Consider the following 17,539-nt stretch of genomic DNA (forward strand, 5'->3'; position numbering starts at 1 on the left):
TGCATTCAAACCTCATAAAAACCATCTTTACAATCCCAAATTGTAAACTGCTATGCCTACGTTTCTCAAATATTTCAAAACACTTTTTCTTTAAAAATGACATAAATAAGTAAATTTAATACATTCCCAATGCTCTATTTCATTGCTTTACAAAATATAAAATCATAAGAATAATTTGAATATTTTTTTAAACAAAAAATTGCTTTAGAATGTAAAGACGTTGTTCTTCATTTATATTCTTTATTAAAAATAAATAATTAATTAATCTTAATTTCAGTCAATTCCATCATCAGATCATGATCATCCATGGGGATCAAAGGTAGATAGAGGAGGATGATAGAGCTGCGGAGTACAGAATCATGAATTTCTGATAGATATAAAAAATTCCTCGTCACCTTGAAAAACACCAAAAGCAATGTCGTTTTTAGTTGCGTCGTTGCTGACTATGTAGAGGTTTTGTGCTGTGTGTGTCCTCATCCTAAAGACCTTACCCTTCTTAATTCTTGCTCTTATCCTTCTCTTTCCCGACTATTCTCCTCAGAATCTTCAGATCTGCTCTGATTCACTCTCAGGTTTTTACTCTCTTCTTCAATATGTACTGGTATTTTATCAACTTCATCAACTGTGAGTCTTTATTTTCCGTTTGTGTGCTGAGAAAATGTGGGATGGATTTGGGTTTTTCGTCGCTTGTAGTTTGATGAATATGGGTTTTTATTTAAAGGGATAAAAAAAACGTGAAACATGATATTTTATTTTCTTTTCCTCTGTTTTCTCAGCAGCCAAACGGGGGTGCTTCGTCTTCTGTCAACTTTTTGTGATGAGATTTTGTGTGGGATTTAGGTATTTGATTAATGGGTATTGGTCATGTTTTGGAATTTGTTGTTTTTCAGTGATTCTCCATGGGGAGTGCATCATCGATGTTAACTCAATATGACATTGAAGAAGTCCAAGAACACTGCAACAAGCTATGTGGGTTTACTTTATCTATGTCTTATTTTGTGGGTTTCTTGTATTTTGTTGTTTATTTCTGAATTAAATGTGCATTTGTGTGAAATTCAGTTTCCCAGCAAGAGATAGTGTCATTGTATCAGAGATTTTGCCAATTGGATCGCAACGCTAAGGGTTTCATCTCTGCTGATGAGTTCTTATCAGTGCCAGAGTTTGCTATGAACCCACTCTCTCAGGTAATCTGTTTGGATTGTTTGAGGGCTTGAATGAGAGATTTTTGATAGGTTAATTGAATTAAGTTTGATTTTTTTTATGGTTTGGTTTCTGGGTTTTTTGCAGAGGCTGCTTAAGATGGTTGATGGTTTGAACTTTAAGGACTTTGTCGCATTCTTGTCGACATTTAGTGCTAAAGCAAGTTTACAACAGAAAATAGAACGTAAGATTTATTAACCTTGGATACTATATTTTAGAATTTAGTGGCATTGTTTAGGTTCATAAGATATTGAACAATGTATTGATTATTATTCAGTTGAAAGATTAACTGTTGTGTGGAATTGAGGTGGATATTTGTTGCATAAACCATAAAAATTTTGCTTTGTTCAATCGAAAGGGTAATCAAGGGAGGTTGCAGGGTTGATGTAAATACTTGTGTCATAGACTGTAATATTGTGCCAAGTGTATTATGATTTAGATGTTGCAAAATAGGCGGATAAGATTCATGTATATTAGGGGTTTGTGAGGGTGTTTTGCAATGCAGAGATTTATTCAAATGGGTTTGGGCAATGTCATGTATGTTGTCTTTTATTTGGTTCAGAGCATAGTTTTTTTTTTTTTTTTAAAAAAAAAAAAGGTCAAAATCTGAGACTTATTTGGCACCAGGAATTATTTGGACCTTGGTTTGTTAATTTGGAAAGCTACTTGAAAGATTTAGGAACTTGAACTTAGCTTTCGAAGAATTTCAGTGGGACAAAATTAGTACATGTTAGAAATATAGTTTGTTATCTGTAAGCATTTCATGAGTTAATGGGGCGTTGTTTGCTATAGTTGAAATTCATGAATTTGTGAAACGTTGTATAGTAGGCGATTAAATTGGGCAGATACATTTACACAATAAAAAAGTTTAAGTATGATTCGGAACCTGTTCAAAATTTCTGAGGCTTTAGGTGGGAGGGTTGAGGAATACCTTGGTGGATCAAACAAAAGTATAAAAATTAACTGAACCAGTACCTATCAAACAAGGTAGCTATCAACAATTGTGATTTTCCAGTAATGATGATAGCTTTTAGGTCACACGATAAATGCTATTCAAATAACTTATTTTTTTCTTTCTCCAATTTTCCTGTCATCTTTTGTATGCTCTACCCCTTTTGGCATCTTATGTATTACATGGTCATGAATACCCTTGCAAAATTAATATCAAGTGAAATTGCTTGGTTTTATATTAACACTACTGATCGTCTCTGTTACAGTTATCTTCAAAGTTTATGATTCAGATTGTAATGGGAAGGTGACTTTCAATGACATAATAGAAGTGCTGAAGGATTTGACTGGCTCATTCATGTCTGATAAACAAAGAGAGGTATTACCACTGTTCCCCTCATATTCTGTTTTCCTTCATTAATAATACACAGTTCTCTCCACAGATATGCCTGAATTTATTTGCTCTAGAAGTTTGAATCACTCCCTTACCAAGAAAGAACTAATGGCTTCAAAGAAACATGATTGTAGGTGTACCATTTATCACAATCAGTAATGGAGCAAGTTTATTGGGCAGAAACATAAATCCAGGTTTTATTTTTATCTTTTTAAAGAACTTGCAATGAAAAGAGGAGATTAAAATGAAATGAAGAGAAACCAATGTTTTGAAAGGCTAAAAGAAGTCTTGAGGCGTTTTGCCTAAATGAGGTGAAATGTAAGCCTCAAAGCAGAACAAGACAAAACTTCAACTTAAAAATAAAAATAATACTACAAGTACCAATAATAATAAAGAAAATAAAATAAAAACTCAATATCATAAAAATATTAATGAAATCACATGAATAATGTTCAAATTAATTGCATGTCATCATCAATAGTTCCTAATTTAATTCCTTTTTCACTCTTCTAAGATCCAACTCGATCTCATGGCTTCGTCAAATAATCAATGCTATCATCACTATCATTCATATGATCCTCCAATGAATTAATAATAATATCCAATTGCTCAGTTGTCCTCTATCTCAGTGTTAATATCCTCCTATTCTTCTTCATCATACATATAATGGGATAATGATTATATATACAGTGGCTAATAATTCCTTTATTTCTTCTTCTCAATCTTTTATTCTCCTTTCAGTTTTAAGGGTTAGTTGGTACCCAACCAAGCTCAACCATTAAATTTGGACATCTTACACTGCTCTTGAAATAGTTGAAGATCCAAGTTGTCCCTTTCTACTGTGAGAGCTTTGTCAATAACCTAGATAAACACTAAGCTCCAAAATGGACAACTTATTCTTAATATTAGACCTCAATCGATCCAGAAAACAAAAGAGTCTTATGTTTCTCAATACTAATCAAATTTGGTGCAAAGTGGGAGAGCTTAGTAAGCTTCACCTCATATTGGATCATTGTCCTATCACTAAGGACCAGTTACATAAACTCGGTCTCCTTTTGCCACTGGACACTCAGGAAAGAACTTCTTATAGAAAGCAACCTTAAACAGCTTCTAAAAAATAAGCGCTAGATTTCCATCAGCCTTTTTAGTATCCTCTGACAATGTTCTGTCTCATCCACTAGGATGAAGGTGGCACAACTAACCATCTATGCTCAGAAAAACTTAATGCTTAAAAGCACCTTTCCATTGGTAAAATTCAAGACTTTAGCACAAAAGGATCTTATTCCCCTTTGAAGGAAAGGGTGATTAGCTTCTTGAACTACTCAAAGGAATTGTCATAAGATGACAATAAAATTCCTTTAGTCTAAGTCCCAACAGCTTGGGCCTCAACAACTCAAGTTTAATGTGCCACTCAAGGATCAAAGGGGGCATATTGACTCCTATAGTCCTAGAAGATGGAACATTGTAAGGTACGTCCTCCTGCTTAACCTGACCACCATGATAAGAAATGGTTCACCTTGGTGCCATGATAACCTAGTCATTACATGGCACAAATATTTGTAATGGAAGGAAACAAAAGGGTTAAAATAGAAAGGACTTATTGCTAAAATGGAGAAAAAGGTTACATAAATCAAAACTAGTGTCACACTTAACTAACCCAATACCTAAATAGGATGGAAAGTCTGCATGATCATAGCTTTGTTATCATTTGTGATGATTTGTGTAGATATTGTTTACATTTTTAAAAACTCTTCAACATATACAAGATAACTCACCCTAGTGTTAAGAATTTCTCCTCTCAGACAACAAGGGATATCATGTGTAGTGCCCTGATTTAGGTCCTTAATTGATATTTAATTATTTTGTTCCTAAGAGCAAAATAGTCCTTTTATGATTAAGCATGTGAGCTTTAGTTGTTAGGTAACTATTGGACCAATTAAATGGGTTTTGGAGTTTGTAGATATTCGGGCTAATAGGCCCAAGACTTGAGTGGAATTTAAGTCGAGGGTAGGATTCTCTTTCTAACTAGATATAAACTCTATATCTCGTGTATGAGAAGTCATTTCTATAATGACAAAGAGAGAAAAAAGAATAGGGTTGAGGAACAAAGGTGAAATATAAGGTTTTCTAATTTCTATTTCTTGCATCTTTTAGATCTCAAGGTAATTAAAAAAGATGGAAAATTCAAACCCTAAATTTAAAATTTTAGGATCTTGAAACTTGGATTCAAATTTGGAGAGACATAGGAAGACTTTAACGATGATTATTGGATAGTTATAAAGTGCCAACAATTGAAACAAAGATTTTAAATACTGTAATTTGTGAGACAAAGTTTTTATGTTGTGCTTATGGTTGTGGAAGTAAAAAAAGAGTATATATAAATTTATGGAATTAGAAGTCTTTGAGACTGTATATCTCCAAGGACAAGAATTCAAGAGTAAAGAGTTACAAAACAAAAGTTGCTTACTTTAGTGGTTAAGGTATTTGGGGTTAAGGTAGGTTCAAACCTGACTTGGATAGGAGAAAAACGTCTTTTTTTTGTTCCATGGTATGAACCCTTGTGTACCGGCCCGATTCTCACAGTATGCCTTGATGAAGAAGAAATTTGTGAAAGAAAAATAACAAAAAAAAAAATAAAGTGATGGAGACGATTTGGTAGGACTACTTAAAGGACATGGGAGTAAGAGTTTATACATAAATCTTGATCAGCTTGGTGGTTACTTTGTTTGAGGTTTTGCTTATGCCTAAGTGATGGAGCCCATTCCCAGATTGTGCCTTGAGAAAGAAGAAAAATAATAATAAAGAAAATGATGGAGACCACATGCTAGGACTGATTAAAGGATATGAGATACAGATTTTGTTGAATCATAATATCCATTGTAGGCCCAAATACCAATACCTTAAGCATTTAGGGAAATTGATTATGGTATCAAAATTGTGATAAACTGAAGGTCCCAAGTTCAAGTCCTCCCTCTTTCAATTTATCTAACTATTATGATCACAAAAATGTGATTTGTTTCTAATGTAGTTTGTGCCTCCCACGACGGGTATGAGGCCACTAATGCAATACGTGCCTTGCATGACGGGATGAGGCTGCATGTGAGGGGGCTGTTGTAAATGATACACATTCTGTGCTCAAATCCTAATAGTTTAAGATTTTAGAAAAATTGGTTGTCTAACATAGTTTATACATAATTTTTTATCGATTTAGTAGTTACCTTGTTTAAGGTTTTGCTTAGACTTGGGACAAAAGAAGAATGTAAATTTTTAATGACAACTATACTTATAATGGGATAGAAAATGTGTTTGAGTTGGATGTGCATTGTTCAAAATTAATATATCGAATAATATTAGGAATAGAATAATGTTAGAAATGCAAGTCCATATGCCACTAGAAATGATATCAAAAGTCAATCCTCAACTAGTTTGACATCTAGGAACTACATGGGCCACAACGAGGATATCATGTCTATATGAGAGAAAGAGAGAGAGAGAGAGAAGAATGCGATATCCCACATCTCTTGGGGGCTGAGTTCTTGACACTTATAAGGGGAAACTCATAGAATGTGTTGTCATGACATATGTTCTACCCTATCTTTATTTTTTATTTTTTATTTCTTATAGGTAACATATTTTCTAGTCTATCTTATAATATTTATGATATATATGGATATCATTGGATACCCAATTCCATTTATATCACTAAATAGTAAGGTTAAAGTTCACATTACTAAATAGTTGATATCTGTTTGATGTATATGCTGGTAAAAGATATCCTACCCTGATTTTATAGATATGTGACTAGTTCCTTACAGATTTGTTCTATATTTTTTGTAGCAAGTCTTGAGCCATGTACTGCAAGAAGCTGGTTACACTAGGGAATCTTCCTTTTTGTTGGAGGACTTCATTAAGGTACTTTACCTTCCATTTTATTTGTTTATCTATTTCATGATCATGCAAGAAAAATGAGAAAAACATTTCATTTGTTAAATTCAAACTCAAAACTTGAACCCCCAAACCCAAACCCTTATGCTTTGTTCAGATTTTTGAAATACAGTGAGAATTCATTTCTCTTGTTGGATTTTGATGGAAAATAGGAAGGCCAAAAAAAAAAATTAGAAACTTTTGGCATTTGAAACTCCCCTTTTCTGTTTGAGAAAGTGAGGGAAGTTGTGGTAAGAGGGGAGAATATTTTTTTTGGGATCTTTCTTTCCCTTCCCTTTTCCCATTTGTTACCCATTCCTTGCAATTTCTGAGACCCAAACATGCCTTCGTCCATTGTGGTGGACATTCAATTCCATTCTATTTAGCACCCTAAACATAATAGTTAAGCACCTTTGTATTTCTGCTTTTATTTCAGGTTCTTGGCAGTTCCAGTATCAAGATGGATGTAGAAATCCCAGTCGACTGAGCTAATTCCATGACATGACCCTACTGGATTCAATATGAAACCGAGAGTGAACACTTTGGCAGCCTTTTTTAGATCAATTATATACAGAAAAATGAAGACATACACTTGTATAAATTTCTTCTCTCTGTTTTCCAGTCAACAATAAAGTACAGGAACCTGTTTATTCCAATAAAATCGTAGTGATTCACCATCAACATTTTCTTTTTAAGTTGTTTCGTAAGTGTATTTAGCTGTCCACATTTTTTTTTCTTGAAATTGGTTGTTGAGAACTTGTCATCCATTGCATGTCTCAATGCCGGTTTATCTGGCCTTAGAATATGATGTCAAGCCTGCTGCATCATATCGACTTTTGTTGGTAGATCACAACTGCCTAATTGGTCGTGTTCTGCTGATGGAAAATTGTATTCTATTGGTAGAAAATCACATGGTAACATGGGTAGATGAGTAGTCGTCAAGTTTTCTTCGAACCTGATGGTTTATTGGTAATTTGGTCTCAAGATTAGGATCCTTTTAGTCGTCTCAAATTCAGCATATAACCAAACCTCTGCCTGGATACGGCCAACATGAATTAAGGCTTTTTCTGCTGGGTGCTCATCACTTCCCCTAATGATACGTTATAAATTTTTTATAACATCAGCTTTTATATGGATCATCTATTGCTATCAATAGTAAAGAGACAAAGTTGGAATAAAGACATTTTCTTTGCAGGTTCTTACCACTTTCCCTTCAACTCCCTCTCCCTCTTCTCTCTCTTAAAAGAAAAGCAAAGCAGAGATGTTTCAACTTGTCCTTGAGTCTTTGGACTCTGCAACTCTGTGAGCAAAGCAACCATCATTTTCTTTTTACTATCATGCTCTGCAACCAACTTCCCAGCTTTAGACTTTATCTTCTCCAAACCCTTCTTTGATAAGCTTTCAGCACAGGGTACATTCCTGGGCCAAAACCTAAGCTAGTTCAAATTTCTTTTCATTTTCTGGTAAGTCTTTTGACGGTTCTTGGTTGCATAATATGATTAGTGGGGTACTGTGCTTGCTTGTTTGGTGTTTCCTGACTAGGGTTCTTTTGTTTATCTCGGTTCCTTCATATATGATAGACTGGTAGAAGTTTGGGGCTTATATTAGAGGCCTAGAGCTGAAATTTTTTCATATGTTGCAGGCCTGCAAAGAAATTGTATGTGGAAAGAAAATAGAAATTCCCTTAAGTTTAGACTTACTTGCCCAAGAAACCAGCTTTCAAGAAAATAAAACCAGCCATATGGATAATGTTTACTCTGGGCTAGTGGTTGAAATTTTGGAGGATATGATAAATGAATATGATAATTTTTGCAATAATTTTGGGATGTTGGTTTCAAATGAGAAAGAAACCTCAACAGATTTAAGGGTCCTTAGTTCAAAGCTGGATGCTGGAAAGCAACCCCTGGGTCATTCAGAAGTACAGGCATGGAGTAAATACCACAAGGGCATGGTAGTGTTTCAAGCTGGTGAAGTTGAACAGCTCAACAAGAGATTGCAGATTCTCGAAGAAGACGCTGCAGTCATAAAGCAATCCTTCTTTAGCAGTGTAGAAGAAAGAAAAAAATTGATCAGGGAGATACATCAGCTGTTTCAGATCATACACCATTTCCTTTGCCTTCAAAGTCAGGGAACAGGTGAGAAAACCCATGCTGGAGCTCTGATAATCAATCCTCACAAGGTAATTCTATTCACTCCTGCCTTTCATGCTTCTTGCTTATTATCTAGTAATATGTCTCTTAAGTCTTTCTTCCTCTTGCCAATTACCTCCCATTGGTCGCATCTTGTCAAAAAATTGATGATATCTTCTACAACACTCAATATAGATTTTCTAAATAGACTCCTAATTGTTTAGATTCTAATTACAAATTGCCTCCTGGGTGGTGGGTTCTGGTGGCTATCTGGAAAGCCATATTTTCTATTGGAAGCACCCATGTATATATGTTTGTTTGCAAAGAATCTGGATATTTGGACCAGCTTCCAGGAAAACTACTTCCACTGACCACTACCATGAATGCTCTGAAGCTGCTTTTTCTTTTCTCTTTATTGTTGCAGATAGCCAATTGCAGCACATTACCCTAGGAATGTTTACTTCTCCTTTCTCCCCTTAATTTTGATAGATTTTAACACAAAGGCAGTATTATTCTAATAATAAAAAGGGTTATTGACAACCAAGAGAATAACAGTTGTCCAATCTAATGTTTGTTTTTAAAAACTGTTTTTAAGTTAAAGAAACAAGAAAATAATTTTTTTTTTAGTATTTTCTAAAAATAAGAGTGTTTAGCAAATTGTTTTTAAAAAAATAAAAAACAAAAAACTTGTTTCAATAAATTGTTTTTAAAAATAATTTTTCTATTTTGATTTACAAGTGTTATAAATTCAATTTATATAATATTAATTAAATTTATTTCAAGTCTTATTAAAAATGAAAATAATTTTGTAATTACAAATAAATAGATTTTAGTATAATATTATAATAAAATCGTAAATTATATCTTTTATAAAAAAAAATATATTATTTTAGTATGTGTTAGAAATATAAGGATATTAATTGCTTCAAAAAAAATTTGTTAAAAATAAATTATAATAATTTTAAAATAATAATCATTAATAATATTTTATTTAAAATAAATAACAAATAAAGTTTTTTTTTTTTAATATGCAAATGAGCCAAATTTTTCATTATATGTACACGTTTATTACGAACATAACATTTTAAAATGTTCTAATTTATCTGCAATTAATTTGATCAATTTTTGAATTCTAAATTATTCTTAAAAATTAAAAGCTTCATTCAAAAATTTAAATTATTAATTATATCTCACTTAATTTATAATCTATTTATTTAGTGAGAAAATTCTAAAAATATAGGTGTGTATTATTTCTTGTGGGCTAGGCATATTTCTTGTGGTGGGATTTGCATTTTCCGGTATTTATATGCTTATTTTTCCTATGCTTTTTACTAGCCTTGATGGCTTTGTAATGAATTGTGATGCACATGGTGTGTAAACAGGATGGAAGAATGGGGACTGGTCTCTCACAAGTTCTAATCCAAGATTCAAATCCAGCTCTTGTGACCAGAGGCCTTAGAGCTAATATGCTAGCATTCCAGGGAACTGCAGAAAGTGAGGAAGCATTCATTCCCAGATAGATTATTTCTTCAATTGAGATGAGATGCTGACAAAGTCACCCCATCTCTCTATTGCATTTTTTTTATTTATTATTATTTCAAGTAGCCTCTATAAGTTTCAATTCAATTACAGAAATATTATTTGGAGCTATTTTTCATACCTGGCAATATTAGCAAACTTAAATTCTGTTTTTGTGGATAATTCATTTGGAATGGCTAATTAAAGGAGCTTCTGTTAATGCCCAGCAAAAGTTACACATTTGCTTATGCTAGGAACCTTGCTATTTTAGAAGTGTTGCAGAAAGAGCAGAATCTACATCATCTGTGTGAACAGATGGACAAAGCATAGGTGGTATCAACAGAAGGACAAAGCAACTGCAAGCAGACACAAGACACCAATTTTACATGGAAACAATTTGCAATGCCAAAGGCAAAAACATGGGACCAATTCAGATAAAATTTTCCAGTCTTGTTAAATATTCTCCACCTAAATGCTGGGTCACAGTAAGTATTAACTACTTTTAACCTAGACCTGGGGCTTCAAAGCAAACAGAACAATGATAGATCTTAATGGACTGTCATAAAATATCTTCTGAAACACAGTTGAAGGGTTCAATCAATAATTTGTTACATAAGGATGAAGATTCTGGCTCCATGATTCACCTTCTAAACTTTTAGCCAATACTTAGCTGAAACCAGCATTCAATTTGGCAGTCAGATGAAGAGGAAAACATTTAACAAAATCCCCACCTTGAAAAACACTAAATCCTTGTCATAAGTTGAAGAACAAAGTTCACCTCAGAAAAGAAATACATTATAAGCTCAAAGGATAATTTGACATATTTCAATCCCTCGAAAGTTACAAGCATATAGGCTATGCCATTATAGGTGAATCTAGTATACATTCATCCATCACATTGAGTAAACAATTGGAGGGTAACTGCTTTTTGCAAATTTATGAAACCTACAGAACATGAAGGAAGCAGTGACCAGATTGATGAACATGCAAAAATTCACATGTCTTGAGTAGAACTCATATTTCCCCTCTGTAGCCCCCAGAACCAAAATAATCCCTCCTAGAACTGGCAATTGCCATGCTTTTCTGATGTTCTAACTTGGGGCAATCACGGATACGATGACCAAGTCCACCACAATAAGCACAACCCTTGACTCCACTTGCATCAGTAATTGCATCCACATCTTCCATTGGATCATTGAGTTCAGCCAAAACAGGAGGAATCCGTTGTTTTGCTTCTTGTAATAGATGTTTCAAATCAAGAAGTGTCGTCTCACTTTGGTTCTTGTTTATAAATGTTGTAGCTATTCCTGTCTTGCCACATCTTCCTGTTCGCCCAATCCTGTGAACATAATTTTCTATTTCTGCTGGCATGTCATAATTAATAACATGTTTAATATCAGGAAAATCCAAACCCTTTGAGGCAACATCAGTTGCAACCAGGACATCTTTCTTGCCAGCTTTGAAGGATGAAATGGCGTATTCTCTCTCTTCTTGATCCTTGCCCCCATGAATGGCCACTGCTTCAACTCCTTTTAGAAGGAGATATTCATGAATATCATCGACATCCGCCTTGTTCTCACAGAATATTAAAACAGGAGGTGAGGTTTTCTGTAGGCATTCAAGAAGGTAAACAATCTTTGCCTCTTGCTTCACATACTCGACTTCTTGGATCACATCAAGATTTGCTGCTCCAGCCCTTCCAACATTAACAGTTACAGGCTTTACCAAAGCACTTCTAGCAAAATTCTGAATCTTAGTGGGCATGGTGGCAGAAAACAGAAGTGTTTGGCGTTGAGCTTTGAAGTGGTCAAACACCTCCCTTATGTCATCTTCAAATCCCAAATCCACCAATCTATCCGCTTCATCTAGAGTTAAATATCTGCAGGGAAAAAGAAAATTTAAGAATCATAGTCTATAATTGTCAAGCTTTCCCAGCCATTTATTGGTTTATAAACAAAATGGAAGTCAATAATCCCACAAACACTCGTATGAAACTATAAGATGCATTCTTGTGACAGTAAATTCTAGAAATATTTCCAATTAAATAAAAACAAATAAATAAAGGAAAGCAAATATAGATAATAAACAAGTGACCATGCAAGAATCACTTATACATACATGTCAGTACATACAATTTTAGAATTAAAATATCTATTCCATTGTCAAGGCTAAAATACCTAATTCAATTTTTCTTGTTCTATACCCTAGGTTGAGTTAAAGTACATATTTAATATAAAATGTGTGTCAAAACAAAAAATAAAAAATAAATTGACGAAGAAGACAACCTGAATAGTTTCTTGAGGAAGAAAGCTTCAAAACAAAAGCACACTCTTTAGTTAGTAATACACAAGGTTGTGATATATTATTGGGAAATGACTTAGTCAATTTCTACAATATGTTCAAGCTAAGCCTTAGATTAAGCTTTATACGCCTTATAAGCTTTATTGTGAATATATCAAGCATATACTCGTGCAAGTACACCTTCAAATTTTCACAAATGTGGTGATGATATAAGAAAAATTCGGAAAGAAATTCAAAAACCAATTCTCAAATTAGAAAAGTTTGAAAAAATAGAAGAAATGTTGAAAGGAAATTTTGGAGAAAATCCTATAGAACTTTGGGATAAGGATAAAACCTATGCTGATATAGATTTTCTTTTTTTTTTCTTTTTTTTTTGATAGGTAAAGAAAAGTCCTATAAAAAGTAAAGAAGAGACACCGAAAACAGTGCCCTCAGAGTATACAGGAAGTAAACAAGTGAAGCCTAAAGGCTCAAAACAGAGGGGAAGGGACAGAAGCAAAAAACATCACCTGGTTATAGAATTAATTGATCCTCAGACTATTCAACTACTAAGCCTAAAGAATAACCAATAGAATATAAAGATAGACCCATTAACATATATGGATCCTGGTTATATTCTCAATAGAATAAGCTAGACCAGTATCAGATTCTCAAATATCCACTAACTACTGAATCTGCAATGAAGAAGATTGAGGACAACAACACCCTGGTTTTCAATGTTGACATCCGTGCTGACAAGAAAAAGATCAAAGATGCAGTGAAGAAGATGTATTACAAATCCAGATCTAGCAATAGATTTGTGAGATCAAGAGTTCATGGATAGCAATATCTCAGAGAAATTGGACTGTCACTCAGGTATCAAGATTTATTCCTATGACCTTTACAGGAATAGTTAGTGAATGGTATCAAGGTTTAACTCAAAGCGAGAAAAATACTATTATAAGTGGAAATCCAAATAGTGAACCAGCTGAGGATTCTACTTATATAGATATTCTCAATACAGTAGAAAATGCTGTCAGAAGAGAATTTCTTGGAGAACCTGGAATATCAATAGACAAAGAGAATTAGAAAAAGAAAGAAATACAAATATGAGGAAATTACAAAATCTCAAAATATGCAATTTGTGTTATTTCAAAGAATATGTTTGTGAATTTCAGAAATATTTTTATAAAGTATATAGTAGCACAGATAGAAGTAACCCTTTGTTACTAGATATGTTTTTGGGAAAAATTTCTAATCCATGGTGATTAAGAATGATACCAGGATATCCAGAGTATATTTCGAGGATCTGCTGATACACTTGTATCCAGAATACAATATGCAAGAAAATGCATAAATCAATGGTGTCAAGAGGCACAAGAAATGAGAAAAATGAATAAATCTATAAAGAAATGATTATGTTGCCCTAAAATAGCCACACCAAGCAAGTTAGGATGTGGAATGAATAAAACCTATAGGGTCAGAAAATCTCAACCTAAAAGGTTCAGAAAATACAGATCTAAAAGAAGATTTGTAAGAAGATCAAGTACAGGATCCAGTTCAAACTTTAGAACTAGTCAGTCAAGTGTAAATAAGAAAGACTTGCATACCTGCACATGCTAGTTGTGCAAGGAAAAGGGACATTATGCCAATAATTGTCAAAATTGTAGAACTAGAAGATTGGAGGCTGTTTTTATCTGTGTGATGTTATTGAAAATAGCAAAATGGTGCATACCTGCAATTGTCAAGGTTCAGTTTCTTCTTTGCGAGCATATCCTTCAACCTCCCTGGAGTAGCAACAATAATATGTACACCCTTCTTCACAACCTCCAACTGTGACCGCATATCAACTCCACCAATGCAAAGCAATGGCCTCAATTCTGGATAACCACACTCCCTCATTGGAACCAAAAACTGCTCCACAACTTCATACGTTTGTCTTGCAAGTTCCCTTGATGGGCAAATCACTAAGCCAAATGGCCCTTCCCCAGGAACTATAGGCATCGACACCTCCTCTTGCAAAGCCACCATGATTAGTGGTAACACAAAAACAAGTGTCTTGCCTGACCCTGTAAAGGCAATTCCAATCATATCCCTACCCGATAAAATCACAGGAAGGCCCTGTACTTGAATGGGTGTCGGCTGCACAATCCCCTTTGCTTTCAAGTTCTTCAAAATTGGTTCCGGAAATCTCATATCCTTGAAATTCTTTATAGGTGGGGGAATCTCGTCACCATCCACAATGATGTGCCATTGCTTCCGAATTGATTCACATTCCTTTCTTGACATCCTTCGAATAGGCAGAGGAGGCTTCCATCCTGTCAAAAGTGGCTCTGTATAAGTAATTCCCTTTGCCAATTCACGGACTGACATCAGAGTTTTTCTGTCTGAAAGATGCTCAATCATCTCCTTCTCTTGCTGCACAATCTGCTCAGCGGGACTGATCTCAGGAAGATCACGCTTAAGCTGTGATGCCTTTACAAGCAAGCTAGGTTTTGCCTCAGCCAGTTTGGATTTCTCAGCTTCATCTTCAAGAGCAGAAGATTTTCCCTTGCGCTGAAGGATTCTCTGCGCTTCCATCGCCCTACGCTTTTTCACAGGAATGTACTCGACATAATCATCGTCTTCCTCCATGTTGAAAGATTCTATAGCACCAAAAAATTTAAAGGAATCAAAATAACTATAGGGATTAATTATTTACACCGAATAAATTGCAGTTTTAATGCCTAAGCTACAAGATAATAAGATCAGGGAATCAAGACAAGAAAATGAAAAATCCAGTGAGCACAGTAAATCAAGGTAAATGCGGATCAGTAAAGCATTAATTCAATGATAAACTTGATTAGCAAATAATTTAAGACGTGCAAAAAGACTAGAATAGTAAAAATCAGGAAACCTTTATTCTATTAAGAGGAACCTCAGAAAAGAAAACAGATTTAAGGGGCATAAGAAAAAGCAAAATATCAGAACTTGATTCAAGCAAGCAGGAATAATAGATTATTGAATAACATTTTACAAAACAATTTCCACACATTAAAGAGGTGCAACCAAAGAGCAGAAATCTTTGAAAATTTTCAACTTAAGACCAAAAATTGCAAATGAAAGGAAATATCTGACCTACCCATATGAAAGATTTCTTTTTCGTTGCTCACTTAAGCTAATGAAAATGAGGAACTCAAAAAGATTGAAGCCAATTTTTTTAATCAAGATAAGTATTAAGTAATTTCTCTGAAATCTACAGAAAACTCTACCTCCAGGTATGAAAATTATCTGAAAAATCGAATTTTAACAAAAACAAAAACACATTCCATGTTGAGAACCCCAAGGCATGATATAAAAGATTTTAATACTCTCACCAAAATCCTAGGAGACCAAACACTCAACACATTAATCATATATTCAAGGGCAAGGAAGAGAAACATAAACTTTTAAATTTTCGTTAACCATTACATCAAGGACCACAGTTGTCAGAACTCTCCTCCTGATCATTACATATGGCACGAAAAATCCCAAATTCTCCCAGGTTTGTTGGCATTTCATCTCCTATTGCCAAATAGGCCTAACTTTTGGCATGGGAGTTTTTGGGCTTGTTAGGGTATTTTTTGTATCAACAAGGATTCTATTTCTATCCATGAAAACAGATTCTGATTTTCATCAAATTACAGCACTTATGAAGTAAGGTAGCCTCCGATTTAATTGACATTAAGCATAATATTAGTAACTTATCTAATCAAAAATAATATCAGTAACTTAGTTTGGAGTAAACTCCACAAGGTTCATAACAACAACACCTCATTTTGCATCAAAGTCTTTGCTGGGATTTTCATCAAGTAGCTAGTCTGTTAAGTTTATAAAACAACAACATGGTTTTTCATCCAGAAAAAAAAAAAAAACAGAAAAAAAAAATCTGGGATTTTCAGGAAACAGCTTCTATACATCGTTCAACACCAAAACTAACGACATAAACTATCGAGCATCTACTCATTTGGTGCAAATTTACGACAATCAACACGATTTTTCATCATATTTTTTCTGGGTTTTTCATCAGATAGCTTCCGCGAACAATCTAACAAAATCAACAGTTTTGATTATGAAGAAAACACAATAAAATCAGGCGAACACCACTCCAAGAACAAAAGAAAAAGGAGAATCAAACAAAGGGATTCAAATTGAACATACCTTTAACTTGCAAATCAAACTCAGAACCCTGAAATTATCCTGAATCGAACTAAAAGGGAGCCTTTCTCAACGAAATCTGCAATAATCTTCTAGGGTTAGGGTTTGAAACGCAAAATAGTAAGGAAAGAGGAGAGAGAATGGCTAGGTACAAGTGAAATGAAAGAGCAACCTCGATTTAAGGCGGCGCGAATTCTCTTTCAGCAACTTTCCTGGTTCTACTACCACCTCTCATGCGTCCCAAGTAGCTCCTCACCCCTTTAACCAATTAATCGTATCTTTAATGATTAAGACTAAATATAAATCTAATTAATATAAATAAATAAATTTAAATTTAAAATTTTCGAATGATGGAAGAGAATATACCATGAAAAATTATTAAGCAAGATATAAAATAGAAAATGATAAAATAAAAAAATAAAATATATATATATATATATATATATATATAAGAAGGAAAAAATTCAAATAATGTAAAAATAATAAGTAAAGGTATTAAGTAGGCTTAACTCTATAAGTAAACTTTATTTTAAATTTATAACATTATTTTTTTTATGGTATTTGAAATGAAATTATTATTTATATTTTAAAAATCAAACTTAAATTTATATTTGTAGTTTTTTTTCCTTTTTTGGAATTTATAGGGAATAATGCATACACATTTTTTTTTTCTTGGGAAATTCGAGGAGGATATATATGTCCTTGGGTTTTACTAGATCTGTTGTTGTTTAGTGATATTAAAAAGTATTTTTATCATTTATAATACTTGAAAGATAAAATTTTTGATTTATTAAAAATATTAAAAACGTTTCTTAAAATCATTATCGAACAAATTTTTGCTATTATCATGAAAAACGTATTCATTAAAGTAAATAATTATTCTTACCTTACAAAAATAATTTTTTAAAGATTTTTATTTTTATTAATGAATATTGAAAAATATTTTTAATAATTCTGTACAATGAAATTA

At 33.4% G+C, this 17,539-nt stretch overlaps 3 protein-coding genes across 7 annotated transcripts; 2 read left to right on the forward strand and 1 right to left on the reverse strand.

Moving 5' to 3' along the window:
* Window positions 1-389: 389 nt before the first annotated feature.
* LOC100244675 (uncharacterized) lies at window positions 390-7,147 on the forward strand. Of its 3 annotated transcripts, none has more exons than XM_010656541.3 (7): window positions 391-601; window positions 891-969; window positions 1,060-1,184; window positions 1,288-1,384; window positions 2,418-2,527; window positions 6,380-6,454; window positions 6,903-7,147. In XM_010656541.3, exons 2-7 carry the CDS (start codon window positions 900-902, stop codon window positions 6,951-6,953), a joined length of 528 nt encoding a protein of 175 aa, XP_010654843.1. In that variant the 5' UTR covers window positions 391-601; window positions 891-899; the 3' UTR covers window positions 6,954-7,147. The 3 variants fall into 3 exon arrangements, with proteins under 3 accessions (XP_019077805.1, XP_010654843.1, XP_002271539.1); XM_002271503.4 differs by having other exon boundaries at window positions 392-572; XM_019222260.2 differs by lacking the exons at window positions 6,380-6,454; window positions 6,903-7,147 and adding an exon at window positions 2,677-2,903 and having other exon boundaries at window positions 390-572.
* Window positions 7,148-7,353: 206 nt separating this feature from the next.
* LOC100853579 (uncharacterized) lies at window positions 7,354-10,296 on the forward strand. 2 transcript variants are annotated; one of them, XM_003632720.4, is made up of 3 exons: window positions 7,354-7,929; window positions 8,109-8,645; window positions 9,978-10,296. In XM_003632720.4, the coding sequence occupies exons 2-3, from the start codon at window positions 8,208-8,210 to the stop codon at window positions 10,113-10,115; spliced, it is 576 nt and encodes a 191-aa protein (XP_003632768.1). In that variant the 5' UTR covers window positions 7,354-7,929; window positions 8,109-8,207; the 3' UTR covers window positions 10,116-10,296. The 2 variants fall into 2 exon arrangements, with proteins under 2 accessions (XP_003632768.1, XP_010654844.1); XM_010656542.3 differs by having other exon boundaries at window positions 7,354-8,645.
* A 549-nt stretch (window positions 10,297-10,845) lies between these two features.
* LOC100249809 (DEAD-box ATP-dependent RNA helicase 35) lies at window positions 10,846-16,992 on the reverse strand. Of its 2 annotated transcripts, XM_002271298.5 has the most exons (4): window positions 16,742-16,992; window positions 16,573-16,648; window positions 14,129-15,038; window positions 10,846-11,992 (listed from the first exon to the last, which is right to left on the reverse strand). In XM_002271298.5, exons 3-4 carry the CDS (start codon window positions 15,025-15,027, stop codon window positions 11,128-11,130), a joined length of 1,764 nt encoding a protein of 587 aa, XP_002271334.2. In that variant the 5' UTR covers window positions 15,028-15,038; window positions 16,573-16,648; window positions 16,742-16,992; the 3' UTR covers window positions 10,846-11,127. The 2 variants fall into 2 exon arrangements, with proteins under 2 accessions (XP_002271334.2, XP_059595621.1); XM_059739638.1 differs by having other exon boundaries at window positions 16,573-16,826.
* Between the last annotated feature and the right edge of the window lie 547 nt (window positions 16,993-17,539).

Source organism: Vitis vinifera, chromosome 9 (genome assembly GCF_030704535.1).
Source record: "Vitis vinifera cultivar Pinot Noir 40024 chromosome 9, ASM3070453v1".
Classification (NCBI taxonomy): Eukaryota; Viridiplantae; Streptophyta; class Magnoliopsida; order Vitales; family Vitaceae; genus Vitis; species Vitis vinifera.